The 18,069-nt window shown below is 41.7% G+C and overlaps 2 protein-coding genes across 15 annotated transcripts in view; both read right to left on the reverse strand.

The window, feature by feature from the left end:
* htt (huntingtin) overlaps window positions 1–13,981 on the reverse strand; it is a 54,946-nt gene extending 40,965 nt beyond the window's left edge. For 4 of the 12 annotated variants that reach the window (XM_047333774.1, XM_047333773.1, XM_047333771.1 and 1 more), the window contains exons 1-12: window positions 13,593–13,980; window positions 6,932–7,015; window positions 6,063–6,186; window positions 5,855–5,914; window positions 5,624–5,703; window positions 5,249–5,387; window positions 3,681–3,822; window positions 3,388–3,566; window positions 3,102–3,306; window positions 2,674–2,721; window positions 2,036–2,113; window positions 1,227–1,621 (exon numbers count right to left, since the gene is read on the reverse strand). In XM_047333774.1, coding sequence (XP_047189730.1) covers window positions 1,227–1,621; window positions 2,036–2,113; window positions 2,674–2,721; window positions 3,102–3,306; window positions 3,388–3,566; window positions 3,681–3,822; window positions 5,249–5,387; window positions 5,624–5,703; window positions 5,855–5,914; window positions 6,063–6,186; window positions 6,932–7,015; window positions 13,593–13,690 — 1,632 coding nt within the window. In that variant the 5' untranslated portion in view covers window positions 13,691–13,980. Of the gene's footprint in view, window positions 1–1,226; window positions 1,622–2,035; window positions 2,114–2,673; window positions 2,722–3,101; window positions 3,307–3,387; window positions 3,567–3,680; window positions 3,823–5,248; window positions 5,388–5,598; window positions 5,704–5,854; window positions 5,915–6,062; window positions 6,187–6,931; window positions 7,016–13,592 lie in introns of those variants that run through there. The other 8 variants (XM_047333776.1, XM_047333775.1, XM_047333778.1 and 5 more) reach the window with 6 other exon arrangements.
* Window positions 13,982–14,503: 522 nt separating this feature from the next.
* grk4 (G protein-coupled receptor kinase 4) overlaps window positions 14,504–18,069 on the reverse strand; it is a 55,543-nt gene continuing 51,977 nt past the window's right edge. For all 3 annotated transcript variants that reach the window (XM_047334107.1, XM_035636001.2, XM_035636000.2), the window contains one exon: window positions 14,504–17,893. In XM_047334107.1, coding sequence (XP_047190063.1) covers window positions 17,837–17,893 — 57 coding nt within the window. In that variant the 3' untranslated portion in view covers window positions 14,504–17,836. The remainder of the gene's footprint in view (window positions 17,894–18,069) is intronic.

Genomic DNA, 18,069 nt, shown 5'->3' on the forward strand with positions numbered 1-18,069 from the left:
TTCCTGAAGTGAAAATCCCATTCATATTCTGAATCCAGGCATTTTGATTATTAGCCATAATGTCGTAACCATCCAAGGTTGACTCACAATGAGCTACGAGATTTGAAACGAAGTCTATATGATAGCAACCTTGTTTTAAGAAACACAGAAAATATTTTTTCTTTGGCCCTCCCTCACCCCGAACACACGCACATACACACGCACCGACATACACAACCACTCCAGACAATTGCAAAGCAGACAATTGCTATATCACTTATAAGCATAGAACATATAAAAGCACAGCAAATCATTATAGGCCTACAGAATGAATGAATCCACAGCACCTGATGACACAATCACTAAATTCATCAGTCCATGTGCAAGTTATCACAAATGAAAAGGAGTACGGTCATTGGACAAACAAATCATTCCTCAACAAGCCTTCTTTCGTAACTTTTCAGAAAGATAACTCTCCTCCCGCTCTGATTAAATATAATTGTTTGATTTGAATATGGCATTTGTGGAGGTGAGCGTGGTTCTGCCAGGCATTCAGCTGGAGGAAACAGGTGCGAACGGTTCAATGCAAATATGTGTATCGTTACATCTCTAATAACGATTCATCTCATGGTTTATTGGCTTGGTTCAAGGCTTAAATCTTAATATAAGGATTTTATGCAACGTCAATGGAGTGAATGAATGAGAAAATTCCTTCCGCAACCGGAGCCATTCAAAAAGTGGGCAGTCACTGTTGAACAAATGTGAAACGAAAAGGAGATGGCTTCTAAAACATGACAATGATCCATAGCAGACCTCAAAATCCGCTATGAACTACTTTGAGTTAAACAAGCTGAGGCTATTAGTAATGTCCTCATAGTCCCGCTGACCTGAACATTGCTGAAAATATCCAAACTTTTGCCACATTTACTGTTCACTTTCCCCCCATTGTTAAGTTAATTTGATAAAAAGTAACAATGCATCAGCATTTGAAGAAAGGAACATTTTTCATGTCAACTCACTGCAGGGGGTTTGCATATAAACTGTGGCTATTGTGACAAATAGAAGTAAGAATGATATTTTTAACATCTATGATATATACTGAGGTATAATTCATAATCTGGGTACTTGAAGGCACCAGGCTCCAAGGTGATGGTAGCATTACATGCATTTGAGTCTTCAGTATCAAAGCGAGAATGCTGTACATACACAATCAAACCTCAGTTCCATTCCCAACCTGTCATACTGACCAGTTCTGCTACGTCTGACGGAGTGACAGCTGAGTCCGGTCCCTCTGTTGTGGTCTGTGACGAATCGCTGGGTGGGAGTGAGCAATCGTGAGTGCTTAACAGATTCCCACCATCGCGTAAGGGCCCTCCCTCCGGTGTGGTGTTTTCTGGTGTAGTATAGTCAGCTGTCTCTGGAGTAATGTTGGCCCCACCACTGGAGCTACGACTCAGCATTTCCTCCTCGTCATTGGGTGATTCGGGAGTGTCTGGCTCAGATGTCCCAGCTTCGCCTACGCCCTGCTCTGAGGAGGCACTGAGGTCCATGGAGTCACCAGGCTGCAGGGTATGCTGGGAGGAGCGTGGCTGCTCCGTGATGATGTCAACCTGGGCTGCAGAGTCTGCACCAACAACTGATGCTACGAGTAAAGAAATACAGAATAATTAATAAAAAAAAATTAAATTTACCATCTAGTCTTAACTGTGAATTTAAGTTGTTCAGACTGTCATATTTTGTCACCAGGCACTATGGTAAATGGACTGTATTTATATAGCGCTTTTCTAGTCATATAGACCACTCAAAGCGCTTTACAGGAAAGTCACATTCACCCATTCACACACATTCGTACAGCGCTGCTATTTACCGCGCATTTTTCTGTCACATTCATACACCGTCTGAAGATACGTCAGAGGCAAGTTAGGGTTAAGTGTCTTGCCCAAGGAAACAACGGCATGTGCACTGGCAGCTGGGATCGAACCACCAACCTTTGGGTTGGTGAACGGACGACTCTACATCCTGAGCCATATTCTGCATCCAAGTTGATGCATCTCACCTGTGAAGGCACCAGCAGTCACTTCTGTCCTCTCAGGATCATCCTCCAACCCTTCCTCCTCTCCAGAAAGCATCTTACCTGAAAAAACAACAGGTATAATGTCAAGACATCAGTGTTAACATAACCAAACAGAAACCAGGGGGCAGAATTTTTGACAAATATTGTTTGTTGTTGATATTTTGACTGCAGTGGTCAGGGCTATAACCCGCAGCCTCGGCATGAGAGACAGACGCACTAACCACGAGGCACAAACCCTGATTCAAAGCATCTGTCGCTAACTCATCTCTTAAGGCGTCGGAAGTGACGTTTACAACCTGCGCACACAGTGTTTTGTGGTGCGGTCTACATCATTTTATTTTCAATTTACAAAGCCTGGGCTGCATATGCACGTAAAGAATATCTGTTTCGTCAGCGCGGACACAGAACAGACAGTAGAATTTTACAGAAATTGTATTGCATTCAAATTGCTAACTGCCCCTTTAAAATATATCATTGGAATTTTGTCGTTGGGTATATATTAAAACCATTTAAATGATTTATCAAGAAGGAAAATCAGCTGCCTTAAGTGACTTTGCCCACGGCCTGACTTGAACAGTAAAGGAGTAGAGGTGAGCAGAGAAGATAAACAGACTAGTCACCTCTCTGTTTCCTGAGAATGAGCGGACTGCAGGAAGACCCTCCCCCCGCTACAGGTGGCAGGAATACAGCAAGTAGAAATGACAGGTGAGGAAGAAAAAAGCAGCAAAAGCTCAGAAAGACTCATAGGAAAAAGAAACAATTAGCTCCAGGAGACAGGGAATGAGTTAGCAAAGCAAAGAAAGGGGCCACAAACACAGACTAAAGTAGAAACTAGAGAAGAGCACTGTCTTGATTTGGTCCATTAATGTCCTAGCAAAGTCAGCATGGGTTAATGAATTCAAAAATACCTGAAGGAGATATATTTATGTCCCAATTTTAAAGGTGGTTTTTTTTTAATAGTATGAAAACTACTGCAAGGCCAATATTACATTGCACAAGAGGGAAAAGAGGAGTTATGAACAGTGTCCCAACTGACTGTTGTGTTTACCGATGAGCTCCAGGATGCTGCCAGAGCGTGAGCGGCTCTCTGTTTCCTGCCGAAACACAGTAACATGTGGAATGCTGCCGGCGGTGATGAGCATGTGCAGAAGCTCAGGTGGAGGAGTCCTGAACACCTGCTGCAGGAGCTCCAGAGCAGCTGTGACCACATTGTGATCCCAGTGTTGTGTGTAGTGTAGGGTCAGCTCGTACACCTCAAGACACAAACAGAAAAGTGAGGCAAACTTTATAGTAACTTTATATCTCTATCTCACACATAAACACACTTTCCTTACCTGAAGAAGCTGTACAGGTGTTGGCTGCACATCTGCCTCCTTCCTCATGACTCCAAAGCTTCCTTTGAGGCTGGTGGTGTTGACTTGCTGCTGCAACAGAGGCATCAGGTAGCGAAGGGTTAGCAGCACCCCCAGTATAAGGTGGCTGGGGTGCTCCTCATCCACTGGAACCAACAGTCCTGGAAAAGGACAGAAGGACATGGTGTTTATTTCTTTGTCCAATGTGAACATCCATTACTTTCGTACTGTAACTAAAAGCAGTCTAATGGCTAATGTGTGCGTTTGTGTCCTACCCAGCAGCACATTAAGGAGCCAGGTGTAGAAGTAGCTGGTACGTCTGGAGTGTTGGCACACGCTGACAGCTGCACTTGCTGCTGTTCGTCTGATGGTCGGAGAGCCGGATTTCAGGTTGGCCACAAATGACTTCAGCAGCACCTGGAAGAGTTGTGGTGAGACTACAATGAAAACACAAACAGAAACAAACGTGACAAAGAACGCGTATTTCCGTGCAAGAGAAGGATCCTGATGGGTCAAGACAAAACTCGGACCTCGTACCTAAAAGAGGGGCTACTTCTGTCACAAAAAAACAAAACAAATAAAAACTCAGACTTTTTTTTGCCTGCGACACACCATATGTTAAAAGTCATGAAAAATGTCCAGCATAGGAAGCTATGAAAGAGTCACATCCAGACTCTCTGGATATCAAGACTTATTTCTGAAAGCATGGACCCCATTCCTAGACTATATTAATATTAGACAATGACTGATCTTGCATGTCACATACATTGAATTTTCATCTGATAAAGCCTGGTGTTAATATATATCTATATTATTATAACATAATTTTTCCTTTTTTTCTCCCTTGTTTGCTTTGCTTGTCTTGTTTATTTTCTAATTTTCTTTTTTTTTATTGATTACCTTTTGATTTATCATATGCCTAACTATACTGACACAATTATGTTTTGAATCTGTACAATTATTATTTATTATTAAGGTAGCTGTGGAGATATGGGGTGGGGTAAAAGGGTGGGGGGTATTCATAATCTCAAAAGGTTCTGAGAAATGTCTTATAAAGTACATGTTGTAACTACGGCTGGGCGATATATCGAGTTTTTAAAATATATTTTCAAACAGGATGTAGAAAATATTGTGTATATTGAGATATATGTTGCATTACAATAACGATTATAAGTTTATTTCATGGAGCCACCAGTTTGCATATTTCTCCTCTCCCTGTCTCTCCCTCACACAACTCCGCCTTGCAACGCCTCTCTTCCCCTCTGAGTAAAACCAATACCGCTCCTCCCCTACCCACTCACAAGTCCTGCATGCAGCACCAACATGGAGACAGACACAAACAAGAGGCCAGCAGCCAAAGAGGAGTTGGTTAGTAAAATTAAAATAATGGCTCGATCATTTAAAGATGGTTTGGATTCAAAGTTTCAGATGAGTAGCAGAATACTGTATTCTGTAGAGAATGCAGCAAACAGGTTGCAAATAAAAGTTTACAACAGCGCCGTAAAGTGCAGCATGAGGAGTGTGTAAAATGTTGTGCTTGAAACCCAGAACTTGAAGCCTTCGCAGGCTTCTGCACCGAAACAAACCACGTTGCAAGCTTCATTCAGCCTTGCTGTGCCTTGTTTGCACAGCCCTTTGTGAATATGCAAGAAAAGGAGCATTTTTCATTTTTATTTTATTTAAGAAACATTTGTATTTAACATTATTGTTTATTGTTATTTAACAAGCCAGTAGTTTATTTTCCTCAAGACAAAATTTGAAGCAAAACAATTACTTGAAAACAACAATTATCTGAGCCCACATGTAATTTCCACCCCACACTGTTTCCGCTTTGTATGGATACCTTGATCTCGCCATCATTGGCAAAGTGTCCCAAAGCAGTCATAGTCTTGGGAATTGCTGCAGCCAGAGTCTCCTGCACTGTCTCCTCCTGCCGCTTAGTGATCCTGGTGAGGCACGGCAACAGGTTGACCAGGTACGGTCTGCAGCACAAGGAGGAAATGGAGGGTAGGGTAAAAATAGCAAAAACCAAAAGGTGGACAAAGGGCATTTAACGCAAAGTTTACGACAATGGCGTTCCTCGCACTGTAATTGAGGCATTCAATCTCCAATACTAAACACAACCAGGCACAAAAATCCCCAGATGGGACTCAAATATCAAATATGGTTTTCATGTGAGTGTAATAAAAATACCTTTTTCGGGGATTTAGGTATATACCTGCATTTCTGCGGTCTGATGAGGTGGGCAAGCTCAGCAAACCTCCACAGGGCTGCCCTAAGACTCCGAGAGGCACCATTCTACAGAGTCACACAAACACAAATTAACATCACCACAGAATAACATCCATTATATGACATAATTTACATAATTTTAACACTTCACATGGGTCGTTAGTCTGAGAGAATAACACTGCAAAAATGACTCACAACACAAGACACATCTCATCACCTTTTTAATTTCCTTGTACAGCTCCAGCTGCAGTCTAGGCAGGTTGGAGTCTATAAGCGCCTGAAGATAAATATAAAGAACAAGCATTCTGAGCATCATGAATGATTAAAAAACAAAAAACAACTCTTCTGTACTGTTCTGTTCTGTTCACGGAAATGTGAATGATATTGAAGGGAGCCTGGCAGAGAGTTAATAAGTTCCTGCTCACTTTGATGATTTTGTTCAGGCACTCGTCGGCTACCATTCGAACATCAGATTCGCTGTCATCACTGCAGAGCAGGAACATCTCCATGGCGATGCCCAGCAGTTTCTGAAACTCTGGAGACGTTCTGCTTTCAGGATCATAGAGAACAACAGTCAGACAAATGTAATTACACACATACATGTTTAAATGAAATCTTCGGCGACTCATCTGTCAACAAAAACTTGAATGAACATGCCCAGGCAAGTGACATTCTTTCATTCAGGTGTATCGAGATAATCAATTTTATTCCCTTCAGCTGTCAGTGATCATAATGTTAATGCTGATCAGTGTTCCCTAAAAACATCGGTTTGTGTGGTTTAAAAGTCATAAAAATCTGATTTAAGAGGGCAGGACTTCTGGTATGATTCCTTATCAATGGCGCCTAACTCAGTCAAGTCAGGTGCAATTGATATATTATATATAGAGGAACCTACGGCGAAAGTAACATAAAATCAGGAAAAGTCCACTCTAGAGCCAGTGATTGGTTTGTCTGTTCTGGGCAACTGTAGAAGCATGGCGTACTCCATGGAGGAAGCTCCAATCACAAGTGGACAGCTCTAAGTACAGGTGAAAACACTCTCAGGAGGCATTAAGGACGCATTGAAATCAGATCTCAAAAGCCACAGACCCTAACCCTACAGAGCGGGTAAGTGAAATCAGATCATAAGTGGTCACTGAAGACGCATGTGGAGACACATTCTGCTGCCAGGTGAGAACAGACGTACTGAGAGGTGTCCACTTGTGATCGGATCACTCAGGACAGATGTTACTACCAGTTGAAAACGGGGTCATTGATTGGGGCGAAAAACTGAAGGTAAACTAAAAAGGCCTACCTCAGAGACTGAGCCACAATGTTCTCACATATTGTCAGACAGTGGGTCACCCTGTCCTTCTTTGTAGTCGCTTGTTCCTTTTTCCTGTGAAAGATGAAAGATGGAGAGCAGGAGGAGAGGGGGCAGAAAGCATAGGGAGTAAAAGAAAAAGAGAAACAGAGGTTTGGAGAGAATGATGGGGTTCAGAGAATGAGGCAGTGCCTTTGTGCATGTCCAGTGCAAGAAATTGTCTATCTCTTGACAGGATCTTACTTATATCACTTACTAATAACCGAACAGTAAAATGAATGGAATACTTATTGGTACAGTCAGTGTCACTCCATAAAACACTGCAACACTTCTCACACCACTGTATATTTGAACTTAAGCCAACTCTTATATTGTTCTTGGAGTAATTGATAGAAAGTAGTAAGTATTAGATGAAGTTGTATGTATCATCTAACAGTGTACTCAATCACCAAACATCCAGTACATAAATCATAAATAAATAAATTTCCTATACATTGATTAGACTGTGGCGGCCCGCCATAGTATAATTTGTTGCGCCATAGACTCATAAACCGTAATTATTTTTACACTTATCATAGCAAAATAAAAGATCTTTAAAGTTGCGTTCACCTGCAATGTGCAGGATTTTTCTTTTTCCCCCACAAAAAAAATGAGGGAGCTAGGATACACTCCACCAGTGTAGACCAATGTGAGTGAGAGGGGGAATAGTCCGCGAGTGATTAGTCAACTGCGGGGGTCACGTCAACTACACTAGGTGGTGTGTCTTTGGATCTCCACAGGAATTAAAGTTCTCAGTCCCTACAATTTCCGTCAATATAGAGAGGCCACGCGTGAGATCAGTGTAGATCCACCTCCGCTGTCGAAGGGGACGGTGCCCAGATTAAGCTCGATTTATGCTTGACGCATCGGACCATCCGCACGGCAGCGGTGACGTCACAGCAGTTCACAGTTTGATTATACTCCTAAACAAAAGCTGTCACTGCTGACAAAACACTATTAACACCGGTGGAATCGCCAAAAGAAGAAGAAAGAGGCGTCACGCACCATGGCAACAGCGACGAGCTGGTGTTGGGATCAGTAGATGAGGAAAATATAGTGGTTTTAAACTTAAAAGCGACATAAAGTAAGAAGGTGGTCTGTTCGTCCTTTGAACGACGACAGACACGTCCGGGGAGAATTCAGTGTCCTAGTGAAAACCTGAAACTGTTATCCCCATGATGTATACATGTGTGAAAGACGACATCCTAACAAAAATGCTGTCAGCAGAGAGTCGGCATAACGTGTGACACCTGGACATCACTGTCAACGCAGTCGTGCTTTACAGTGACTTCTCACTACATCGACAACGAGTGGTGCCTCATGTCTCATATGCCACAGACCACCGAGGTTCTCACGAGCCACAACGCTATTAATATAGCTGATATGTTGACGGGGGACATACAGGAATGGGGGCTGACCAGCAAAGACCCAGCAGTCTCGATGGACAACGCTGCAAATATGGTTCGTGCGGTTGAGATATTGCAGCTAATGCACGTCGGCTGCTTCGCGCACACACTGAACTTAGCCTCACAAGCAGGTCTAAAAATCCCAGCTGTGTCACGTCTTCTTGCTCGAGTGAGGCGTATAGTAACGTTCTTTCACCGGAGTACGACGGCAAACCACATACTAAAAGAAAAACAGAAGCTGCTTCAACTGCCAGTGCACAAGCTAACAGTAGACGCTGGTACTAGGTGGAACAGTGCACTGGACATGCTGGAGCGCTTTTTAGAGCAACAGTCAGCAATCTCTGCCACTCTCCTTTCACAAGACATGCGCAGGAATGAAAAAGATCTGTGCACCTTAACAGAGGAGGATGTAACGATTGATTTGGTGCGGGTCTTGAAACCAGTGAAAGAAGCTACACTGGCAATGTCGGAGGACAAGCAACCAACTCTGTCCGTCATCGCCCCACTTCTCGCCCTGCTGCAGGAGGCCTTGACCCCCAGCCTCGAAGACTCCACTGGGGTGAGTGACTTGAAGGCTGCTGAAGAATAACTTAAGGACAAGGTATGCTAAGGTCTCTCTCTCTCTCTCTCTCTCTGTGTGTGTCATGCAATAGTCAGTGGTAGGCCAAATCAAAACATTACAAAAGCAAAGTTTTGTATTTTATATGTGCATTTTCTTCTCATTTTACTGATTAGTTGTAGCAGTTAATAATTTATAATCCATGCACTTTTTTGTTTGTATGTGTGAGATTTTATATTTGTATGCATGGCATGTTTATACTCATATTGTGATAACAAAAATAACTTGTGAAATGTCTTTAAGATATGATGCGCAGAAGGACACATTGTATGCAGCATTAGCGCTGGATCCTCGTTTTAAGGCCCTACCATCCCTGTCTGCTAAAGAGAGATGACACCTTCTCCAGTCTGCAGAGGCTGCCACTGCTGCACGTGGTGTAAGTATTTAGAAAAAAACTGTTCAATTTAATACAAATGTTTTCATTGAGAATTAAAAGATTCTCTATTGAATTATAAGGAATATTATATAATTTAAAAGAGTTCATAAATGATTTTCAATCTATTTATTTATTTGTGTTTTTATCCCTGTCTTATTCAACAGCAAAATACCTATGGTAATGATGCTGATGAAGGAGCTGAGGAGATGGGGGAAGCGACTTCGACCAAGAAGCCCAAAAAATCCAGCACCTTGGAAATGAAAGGAAGTATCCACTGTTGGCTCGCCTTGCGAAGCAATACCTTTGTGTCCCAGGGACCAGTATTGCGTCGGACCGGGTTTTTTCACCTGCGAGTAATATTGTCACTGCAAGAAGGAGCTGCCTAACCCCAAATCATGTCAATGAGCTCCTTTTCCTGCACAAGAAACTCACAATTAGGGAGAAGTGAGAACAAAGTCACAATAACAGGACTTGACTTTAGACAGTTCAAGTTTACTTTTAGTTTTGTTACCTTTATTATTATTTTTGCACTTTAATAAACAATGCCTTAATGCAATTTGCAGTGATGGAATGTTGTAGTTCAAGTACACTTTCACTTGCAATTACTTTGTAATTTCAAGACAGTTTTGTTTACAGCTCAAGTTTAAACTGTCCAATTTACAAGTTTGCACTTAAAACCTGTTGTTTAAGGTGAAGAGAAAAAATAAAGTACATTTGTATTTTGTAACACAGTTGAGCCATTTTCATTATTTAAGAGCAGATTGAATTGAATTGAATCGAATCGTGATTAATCGATTCAGAACCTTATGAATCGAAATCTAACGATTTAGGAAATTGGCCACGATACCCAGCCATACTAAATAGTACATATATACCATTTAAAGCCATGAACAGAATTTCTGGAGAAGTGGATGAGATTGCAAATGAGGGCCTTTTGTTTCCTGCTTCACTTTTAAACCTCACTGTGTTAAAGGAGAGATCTCAACAGGGCAATGAATTATTCAGTTTTTACCAAATGTGAATATCTGCCTCATTGATATATCACATGTGCCTGTACAAGGATGTCTCCCTACTCCCCTCCATGATCTCTTGCACCCGTGGTCGGCCTCCGTAACCGCCCGCTCTTTTATCCCTTCACCGTCTGCGGCCTCGTCGGCATCGGCTGGCTGATACAGAGGAGCGCTGCCACCTGTAGACCTCATACATTGCAACCCGTGTGGTAGGATACAAAGCCCAGACTGGACCTCAGTGCTAACCGCCCTCTAAAAACTTCTACCACTTCACCAAACACCAACACCGAGCTACTCAATGTCCAACCATCTGCTAATCCATCTATTGCATCCCCCTACTGCACAACCACCCCTCGCCAGCACCCCCTCGCACTTCTAACCGGGATCACCTCAGACCTCTTCAGCCTGCCCCGATCCCACCACCCTCTTACTCCGCCAACCTTGCCTTTCTCAACACTCGATCACTCAACAATAAAGCCCCCGCCCTCCATGAACTAATCCTCGAAAACACTGGATTTCCTTCTCATCACTGAAACCTGGCAACAACCCAACAACTTCTTCTCCCTCAACCAAGCATCCCCCCTGGTTTTATCTACACCGCTGTGGCGGTGGGCCGTCATATTCAACCAGAATTTCAGGATCACAGAACTCACCCTCCCCTCAGTATCATCCTTTGAATTCCTTGCCTACAAAGCCCTATCCTCCACAACAGTTATCCTCATTTACCGGCCACCTAAACCAAACCCCTCCTTCCTCTCTGACCTTACTGAGCTCCTCACACTAGCCTCATCCCTCTCCCAACGTCTGCTGCTACTACTTTTATTGTGAAGGGCAGAACGGAGGAAGGGAGTGGATGCGCTGTAGTGTGTTTGATGGTGATAAAGTTGTTGTTGTTCCGTCTTGGACCAAGCTGTCCCATGTTGTTATTTCTTATAAATGATACAGTACAGGCATCACAATAAACGCTCGGTTACAGCATTAATTCTTGGCTGAGCTGGGTCCGTTATTTCCTTGGCAGGTGTTACTACTACCTGGAAGTAATTTTAAACTCTTAAACTTTATTTTCCAGCCGTGGTCGGAAAATCATGAAGTAACAGCAGTAGTCTATAATCGATTATGGTCTGTCACTGCATCGATGCAGCATCGTCCACATCGCAATGCATCATAGAAATTATTAATTTCAACACCTCTAGTATAATGACCGTATACAACGGACAGAAGTGAGATATTGCTTTTATAAAACTGTTACAAGTATGTTGAAATGAAAGTAATAGACACACTATAATTAGATTTTTTAATTTTTTTAACAAATACAAAAAAGTAGTCCCTCCTGTCAGCCTGCACAGTGAACAGCGGTTGCTATGCAACAAACTGCAACGTTCCTCAGAGAGAAATCTACGAGACGGTAGCTGGGTTCGCGGCAATATAAGTTTGCAGGCTTTGAGCTCCCGTAAGTTTCCTCAACTTCAATCTGTCGCTACCTATGGTCCCTACTCACGTCTACTTACATTGTTACTTCCTCAGTCGCAGAGGGATATACCACAGCAATGAAACAATCACATTGCTTGATTTGAGCAACCCGTTTTATGAAAAGCTACAACAAACAGTTGTTTACAAGAGCTAAGAGTTCATACATCTAGGCTCCTAAATTGCTATCAAAGTTCACCAGATTGATGGATTTAACTTTAAAATGTACAAAATTTTCTTCCGGGGTCTCCCATAGTCTCTCAAAATCCTATGGGAAACACTGTAGATATATATGTTCGTGGCACACAGGTAGGTATAGGTATAGATTCAAAGTAGCTGTTGTTTCATTTTGTGTGTGCAAATAAAGTGAAGTGATTACATAAGTGATTAAGAAAACTGATCTTGTTCATACAGACAACAATGAAAGTTGTTGACAGTGGTTTCTTACAGATGAGCCAGGCCTTCCCCCACTGTACTGTCTGACCATAACACAGTTCCTGCTGAAACATTTAGTATGACTTGATCACAACCTGCTGCACTGTCACACTGACAAAGGAATGATATTCTTATAAGAGCCAGGGAGCTGCAGCGTTGGCACCGCAGCTCAATAAGTGATGGGAGGGACCTGGCTTTCCCCTGAACCACGTCCTTATAGATCGAAACATATCCAGGATAATGGCCTTCAGCTGTTACGTAGAGAAGAGGTTGATACCAATTTCAAAAGACAAAAGCATGGAAGATATATACATACTTCATTAAATTTATGACACTTAGTAATAGCTCATTAAAATAGATATACTGATCAAAAAGGAGAAACAATTATAGAGAGTGTATTGCTGAGAACAGGTGAAAATGTTTAGGGACTTCTAGACTGACAGATAGGCCTGATGAATCTGCTGGTGCTATTCAAAGAACAAAACCATTGTAGAGCTACGGATTACGTGACAATTCTTACTGAGAACATGACAGATCCTCGAGACAAGACTGACTGGGCCGCATTGAATATTTGAAGAAATGGTACTGTCATTATTGAAGGTGGGTGGCATGTGTACCTTGCATAACCAAGCTTGATTTCTTGAGCAGGGGCAGAACAATAACACAACATGCAGCACTACTGGCTCGGTGAATCAGTTAGGGGTGAATTACATTAGTCAATGAGGCAATTAATGCACCTCATCTTTGGCAGACGTTTGTGCAATACCCAATCCTCTCATATGTGCTCTGTGGAACAGATGCACAGACGAGAGGATTGGGTACAGTACGCTCAATTTGTTAACAAGGCGCTACACACACACACACACACACACACACACACACACACACACCATCAACACGAGCCTAGGTCAACGTATTAAGCAGAGGCTGAACTGTTGAATTGGTCCTTGACTCCTTACAGGTGCATGGGCATAAATTGACGGACATCACTCAATATGCCGGCTATCATTCAGCAGGGCTGACCATACAAAGCTAACCAAGTAACACTCGGATAACGTAAATGCAAAGGGAGGAAACCTCACTAGCTGTAGCTGCTGGCAAAAAGCAAGTCTAAGACATCAGATACATCATAACTATCTTAGACTATAGTTGCTAGCTTGCATGATAGCGTAACTAGATTCAAGCTAACTATATAATCTTGGTAGACTGAGGGGTGCTAGTGACGTTAGCTTACAAGCTAAGCTTAGCCTAGCGGCTGTTAGCTGGCTATACAATCACCATTTGACCAAAATCGACTTACTGCCTCTGGACAAGCTCCTCAGCGGTCAGTGGTCCCTGTTGTTGCTGGAATGACTTCAGAGACTCAAAGGCCTTCATCAGCTTCTCCATGGTGGCCATTTTAGCAATCAACACTCAGAATGCTAGTTAATATTTACTACGAGAGCTAACAGGCTAGCACAGCGGGAACAAGTTAGCTCACGAAGAGACCAAAGCGGGGCGTAGAGCGACGAGAGTGCTAACACTGATCGCGACAACTACCGCCGGCTCTCCGCTTTCTCTTTGTGCAGGATGTCTCTTATTCTCTCACAATGTTATTCCTCAATAACCAAAACGTTTGTCGATTATGGGCCATCTTTGACGAACTGTCGCGTTCCCCCGACAAATCTCACCGGGAAGTGGAGTATGTGACAGCTTCACATTGAGGGGCGGGGCACTGCCTCAATGGCCAATCAGACTGCGGGTTTATGTTGAGTGACTTTGAGTAAAAGCCAATTAACAGTTACTTTTTTGTTGTTGTTGTTATTGTGGCTGTCACGGGACCGCTGAAATCCAGATTTGTAAAGACACACCAACATTGTAGCTCCATTGTAAGTCATTGGTGAGAGTGAGGAGGATACGATCAGAGACAGAACACCTGTATGGAAATCTAACTCATCTGTATGTCTGTGTATACTGCTGTTTATTATCCCCACCAAGTCTGACTCAGTGGAATGGGGCAGAGACTGAATGGAAAGACACCTGTCCAACATAAATAAATCTTTAACTTTGACCTGTAATCAATTCTTATCCAATGTGTGTAGTGTGTGTAGGGAGAAGTAGTTGGAGATTTAATGAAGTCCTACCTGCAGCTAATTTCCTCTAATGCCACTAGTGCTGTTAGTTAGAATATTGTGGCTTGGACGTAACACAGGTCATAGCAGCATGACACTGTTTTTTAGTGTCCATTTATTCCCATTTATTCATTGATATGGCACAAATAGGTCAAGACAAGTTTTTTTTTTATACAAATGGCAGTGTATTATTTAATAATTACAAATGTCAGATATGGTACAACAACCAGTGATACAACTTGTACAAGAATTAACAATGACTGCAGTGGTTGAACGACATGACTGTACAGATACAAAAAAGAAAAATCAAGTCCCGGGCCCAGTTTGAATACCAATAATGCATTTGTCCTTCCTCCCTTCCCGGGATATATCACTTAACTGACATACCTGGATGTAGTCCTGGAGAATTTCCAGGCTTGTGTCTGTGGTTATCCCAAAACTAAACTCAGGTGACATCAAGGAACTGAGGATCTCTCACCTCAAAATGTTGCTGGTGAGCCTCACCCCAGCTTCTGGGGAGATGGACTCACCATCAGCACCTTGGAGGAAGGCAGGAGAGAAGGAATGCTTATCGTGTATTCATCCCGAGCCGAATCAGCTGGTCACCATGCCATTTATAAGGTTGTTCTCAGATACCAGTGAGATATGTTGGCACTAGAAGGTCATCATTTACATACATAAGGAACCTGAAGTACTATAAACCAATACATGCTTGAGTAATAAAACATATGTATTTTTTTTTTTTAAAACAGGCATTAAAATGCACTTAGTGCTGACATTCAAAACTGTTTAACTGTTTAAAGTTCCTTTACTTGAAGGAATTTCTCTCAGAGCAGACGGAAGGATAAAGAGGTTGAAAAGAGATGGTATGTCAGAAATTAACTTGGTAATTGGCACATAGAATAAAGGCTGTCAGTCTCCCTTTAGTAAATTGTTATGCTAAACGAAACAAGGTTGATTAAATTAAATCTCGCTTTTGGTATCATTGGTAAATAAAGGTTAAAGACACTTCCTATATAATTATTGTCAAAAAACACCATAGTGCAATGAAACTGAACAGAACTTAACTTTACTGCTATATGGATGGTTTAAGTGTAAAGTCACTCCAAACAATGAAAGAGGCATGGGAGGCAAACACATTTTTGTTTCCCTCAGTGAGAATGTGTGAATGTGTGTTAGAGATTAGTTACAAGTTTAGAAATACATCATTTACAAGTTTTTTGAGGCTAAAGAGCTAAAAGACTTAAATCTACACTGGCAAGAGAAATTAGCATTAAAATGTCCTTGAGAGCAACAACAAGAAAAAAAGGGGGAAAAAAAACAAAGACACTAAAGAAACGCAAGTAACGAAAGCCAGCAACAGCCAGATGCACGCATTGATTCCTGATTTTAATAATGGAGTGTGTGGCAAGGGACACAATTCTGCTAACCTCAAACTCTCCAAACATATGGGGAACTATACATGTATACCATTTTAAATGTATGTCATATTGAATGTTAGAAATTGAATTAAGTGACATTCAAGACATAAATGATTTTTAATTAATTTAAAAATTGCAGACATTTCCTTTTTGTGGAGAAAAAAAAAATAGAATCATGTAATGAATCACTCCTTAAGATAACTGAATTCTTACTGCACAAAGAATAGCTAATTTACTTCAATGTAATAGACTGACCAAAAGCTGCATTAGCATACAGTGTATTATACACACACAAAGCTAACATGTCCAAATTGGATCTTCACAGCATTAAAACAGGTGGTGGGGAGTAAACAGCAACTGCCTCAAAAACTAAATTTGCTCTTGATTGGTCAATTTGAAAGCAAACACTTCTGTGATTAAAAATAAATGCATAAATATTGTGGTCTTGAAAGTGGTCGAGTGTTCCTCTTGGTCTATACACATACAAGCAACTGTCTTATGTCATTCCCGTGAGAGAACGACATACACAATTTCAATGCAATAGTTATGATGGGTGCTATCACGATAAACAGATTTTATCTTTGTCACAAACACAGCTGAAGCCACGGGATCCAACTAGCCTTCTACTGGCAGGACAAGTGGCTAACAGGTATTGTGCTATCTATGATCAACAGGCACAGAGGCCAAAGCAGGCTGCGTCCTGATTTAGTGCACAGGCTAATAACTGCTGACAGCTGAATCAATGGAAGTTTGTTTGATGCAACAGCAATTTGATATCTTGATGAAGCCTCAGGTCAGATCTGATACAGTGCCATCATGTCCTCATCATCATCATCATCTGTCTCTATGTTCCAAGTCACTTCTGCAGTCAATCACCCATTGGCTTTTCTGGTATAATAAAATCATGGAAGCAAATTACTAAGAAACTTAAAGGAAAGGATTTCCACTCTGCACACTAAAAAAGTTCATGATATGGAAAAGCCAGTTAGCACAAAAAAAGAAGAAAAAGTACAATGGGTAATTATCACAGAAAAAAGGAATTCTGCCTGAGTGAGTAATGTAACAGACATTAGTGACAGCTGTGCTCCAAAAGGAAACACTGTGCATCTAAACAGTTTGCAGCTCTTGAAATATTCTGGGAGAGGTCCAGGAATGAAAATCACCAGGCCTTGTGTCGCTGAAAATGACCACCAAAATCATTTCCTCTGTATTTTAAGGATACGTAATGTTGTGCATGTTGACTAAAAAGGTTGTCAGAAATAAATCCATGCCATCTCTGCTAGAATCTGCTGGTACAGGCACCTAGTGGATGCTTTACTATACATGTCATTCATTCCACTGCAACCTGCCCGACTGGACTGAGGGGGAGGACATGGATTATCGGGATCTTAGACTTACAGGTAGGGAAGGTAGAGACCTGGGAAATATACGGGAAGGTTTAAGCAGCATGGCATCAACACAGCAAAGTTAGACAGGATTCATTCAGGTCTACACCCAATCAGATCTACCTGAGCCTTGATAAGTACAAAGGCTAAAGGTTAGTTTGGGAAAGGGGTGGATCTGAGGTGCTAACAACACGTCACGTTGACAAAATCAATGACAAACATACAGCACATATAAAAACAAAAAAGGCCTTATGCTACATTGAGAAAATAAAACACTACTAGAACTGTGCTTCTTAAAAAACTCCCTAATAAACATTGTCCATACTCATTCCAAAATTAAGTAAAAAGGAAATAAAAATGTAATGTATGCATTCAAGTGGTACTTTTATGGCTTTTTGTACAATACAACCTTTAGTGAAAATATACATCTAGACATAAATTCAAGTACAAATGTACAAAATCTTTAAACTCATACTTTTTTCTTTAATTATTATACACTTTTAATACAGCTCATAAATACAGGTCAACATTCACTGAGTTCCTAAGATTTGCGTTCGGTTGGAGTTTGTTGTGAAGTTCAGCGGCGAGGGAGGGGCGGGCGGGGGGCAGGCAGGTGGAAGGAGTGGTTTAAAGTCGCGAGGGCTCTTCAGTCTCGTCGTCACTGTAACCGCTCTTAAAACAGACCTGGGAAGAACCAAAAGGGAGGATATATCACTAAGATCAGCAACTTTCACCACTTTGTCACAGCGCCTGTGACATGTAGTATTTCTGTAGCTCCAAAGCTGGTGTCCAGCACTCAGACAAACCGCTGTGAGAAGGTTAGAAAGGCATGAGAAGGAAACAAATAGCATAGTGATTAT

Source organism: Scophthalmus maximus, chromosome 8, assembly GCF_022379125.1.
Source record: "Scophthalmus maximus strain ysfricsl-2021 chromosome 8, ASM2237912v1, whole genome shotgun sequence".
NCBI lineage: Eukaryota > Metazoa > Chordata > Actinopteri > Pleuronectiformes > Scophthalmidae > Scophthalmus > Scophthalmus maximus.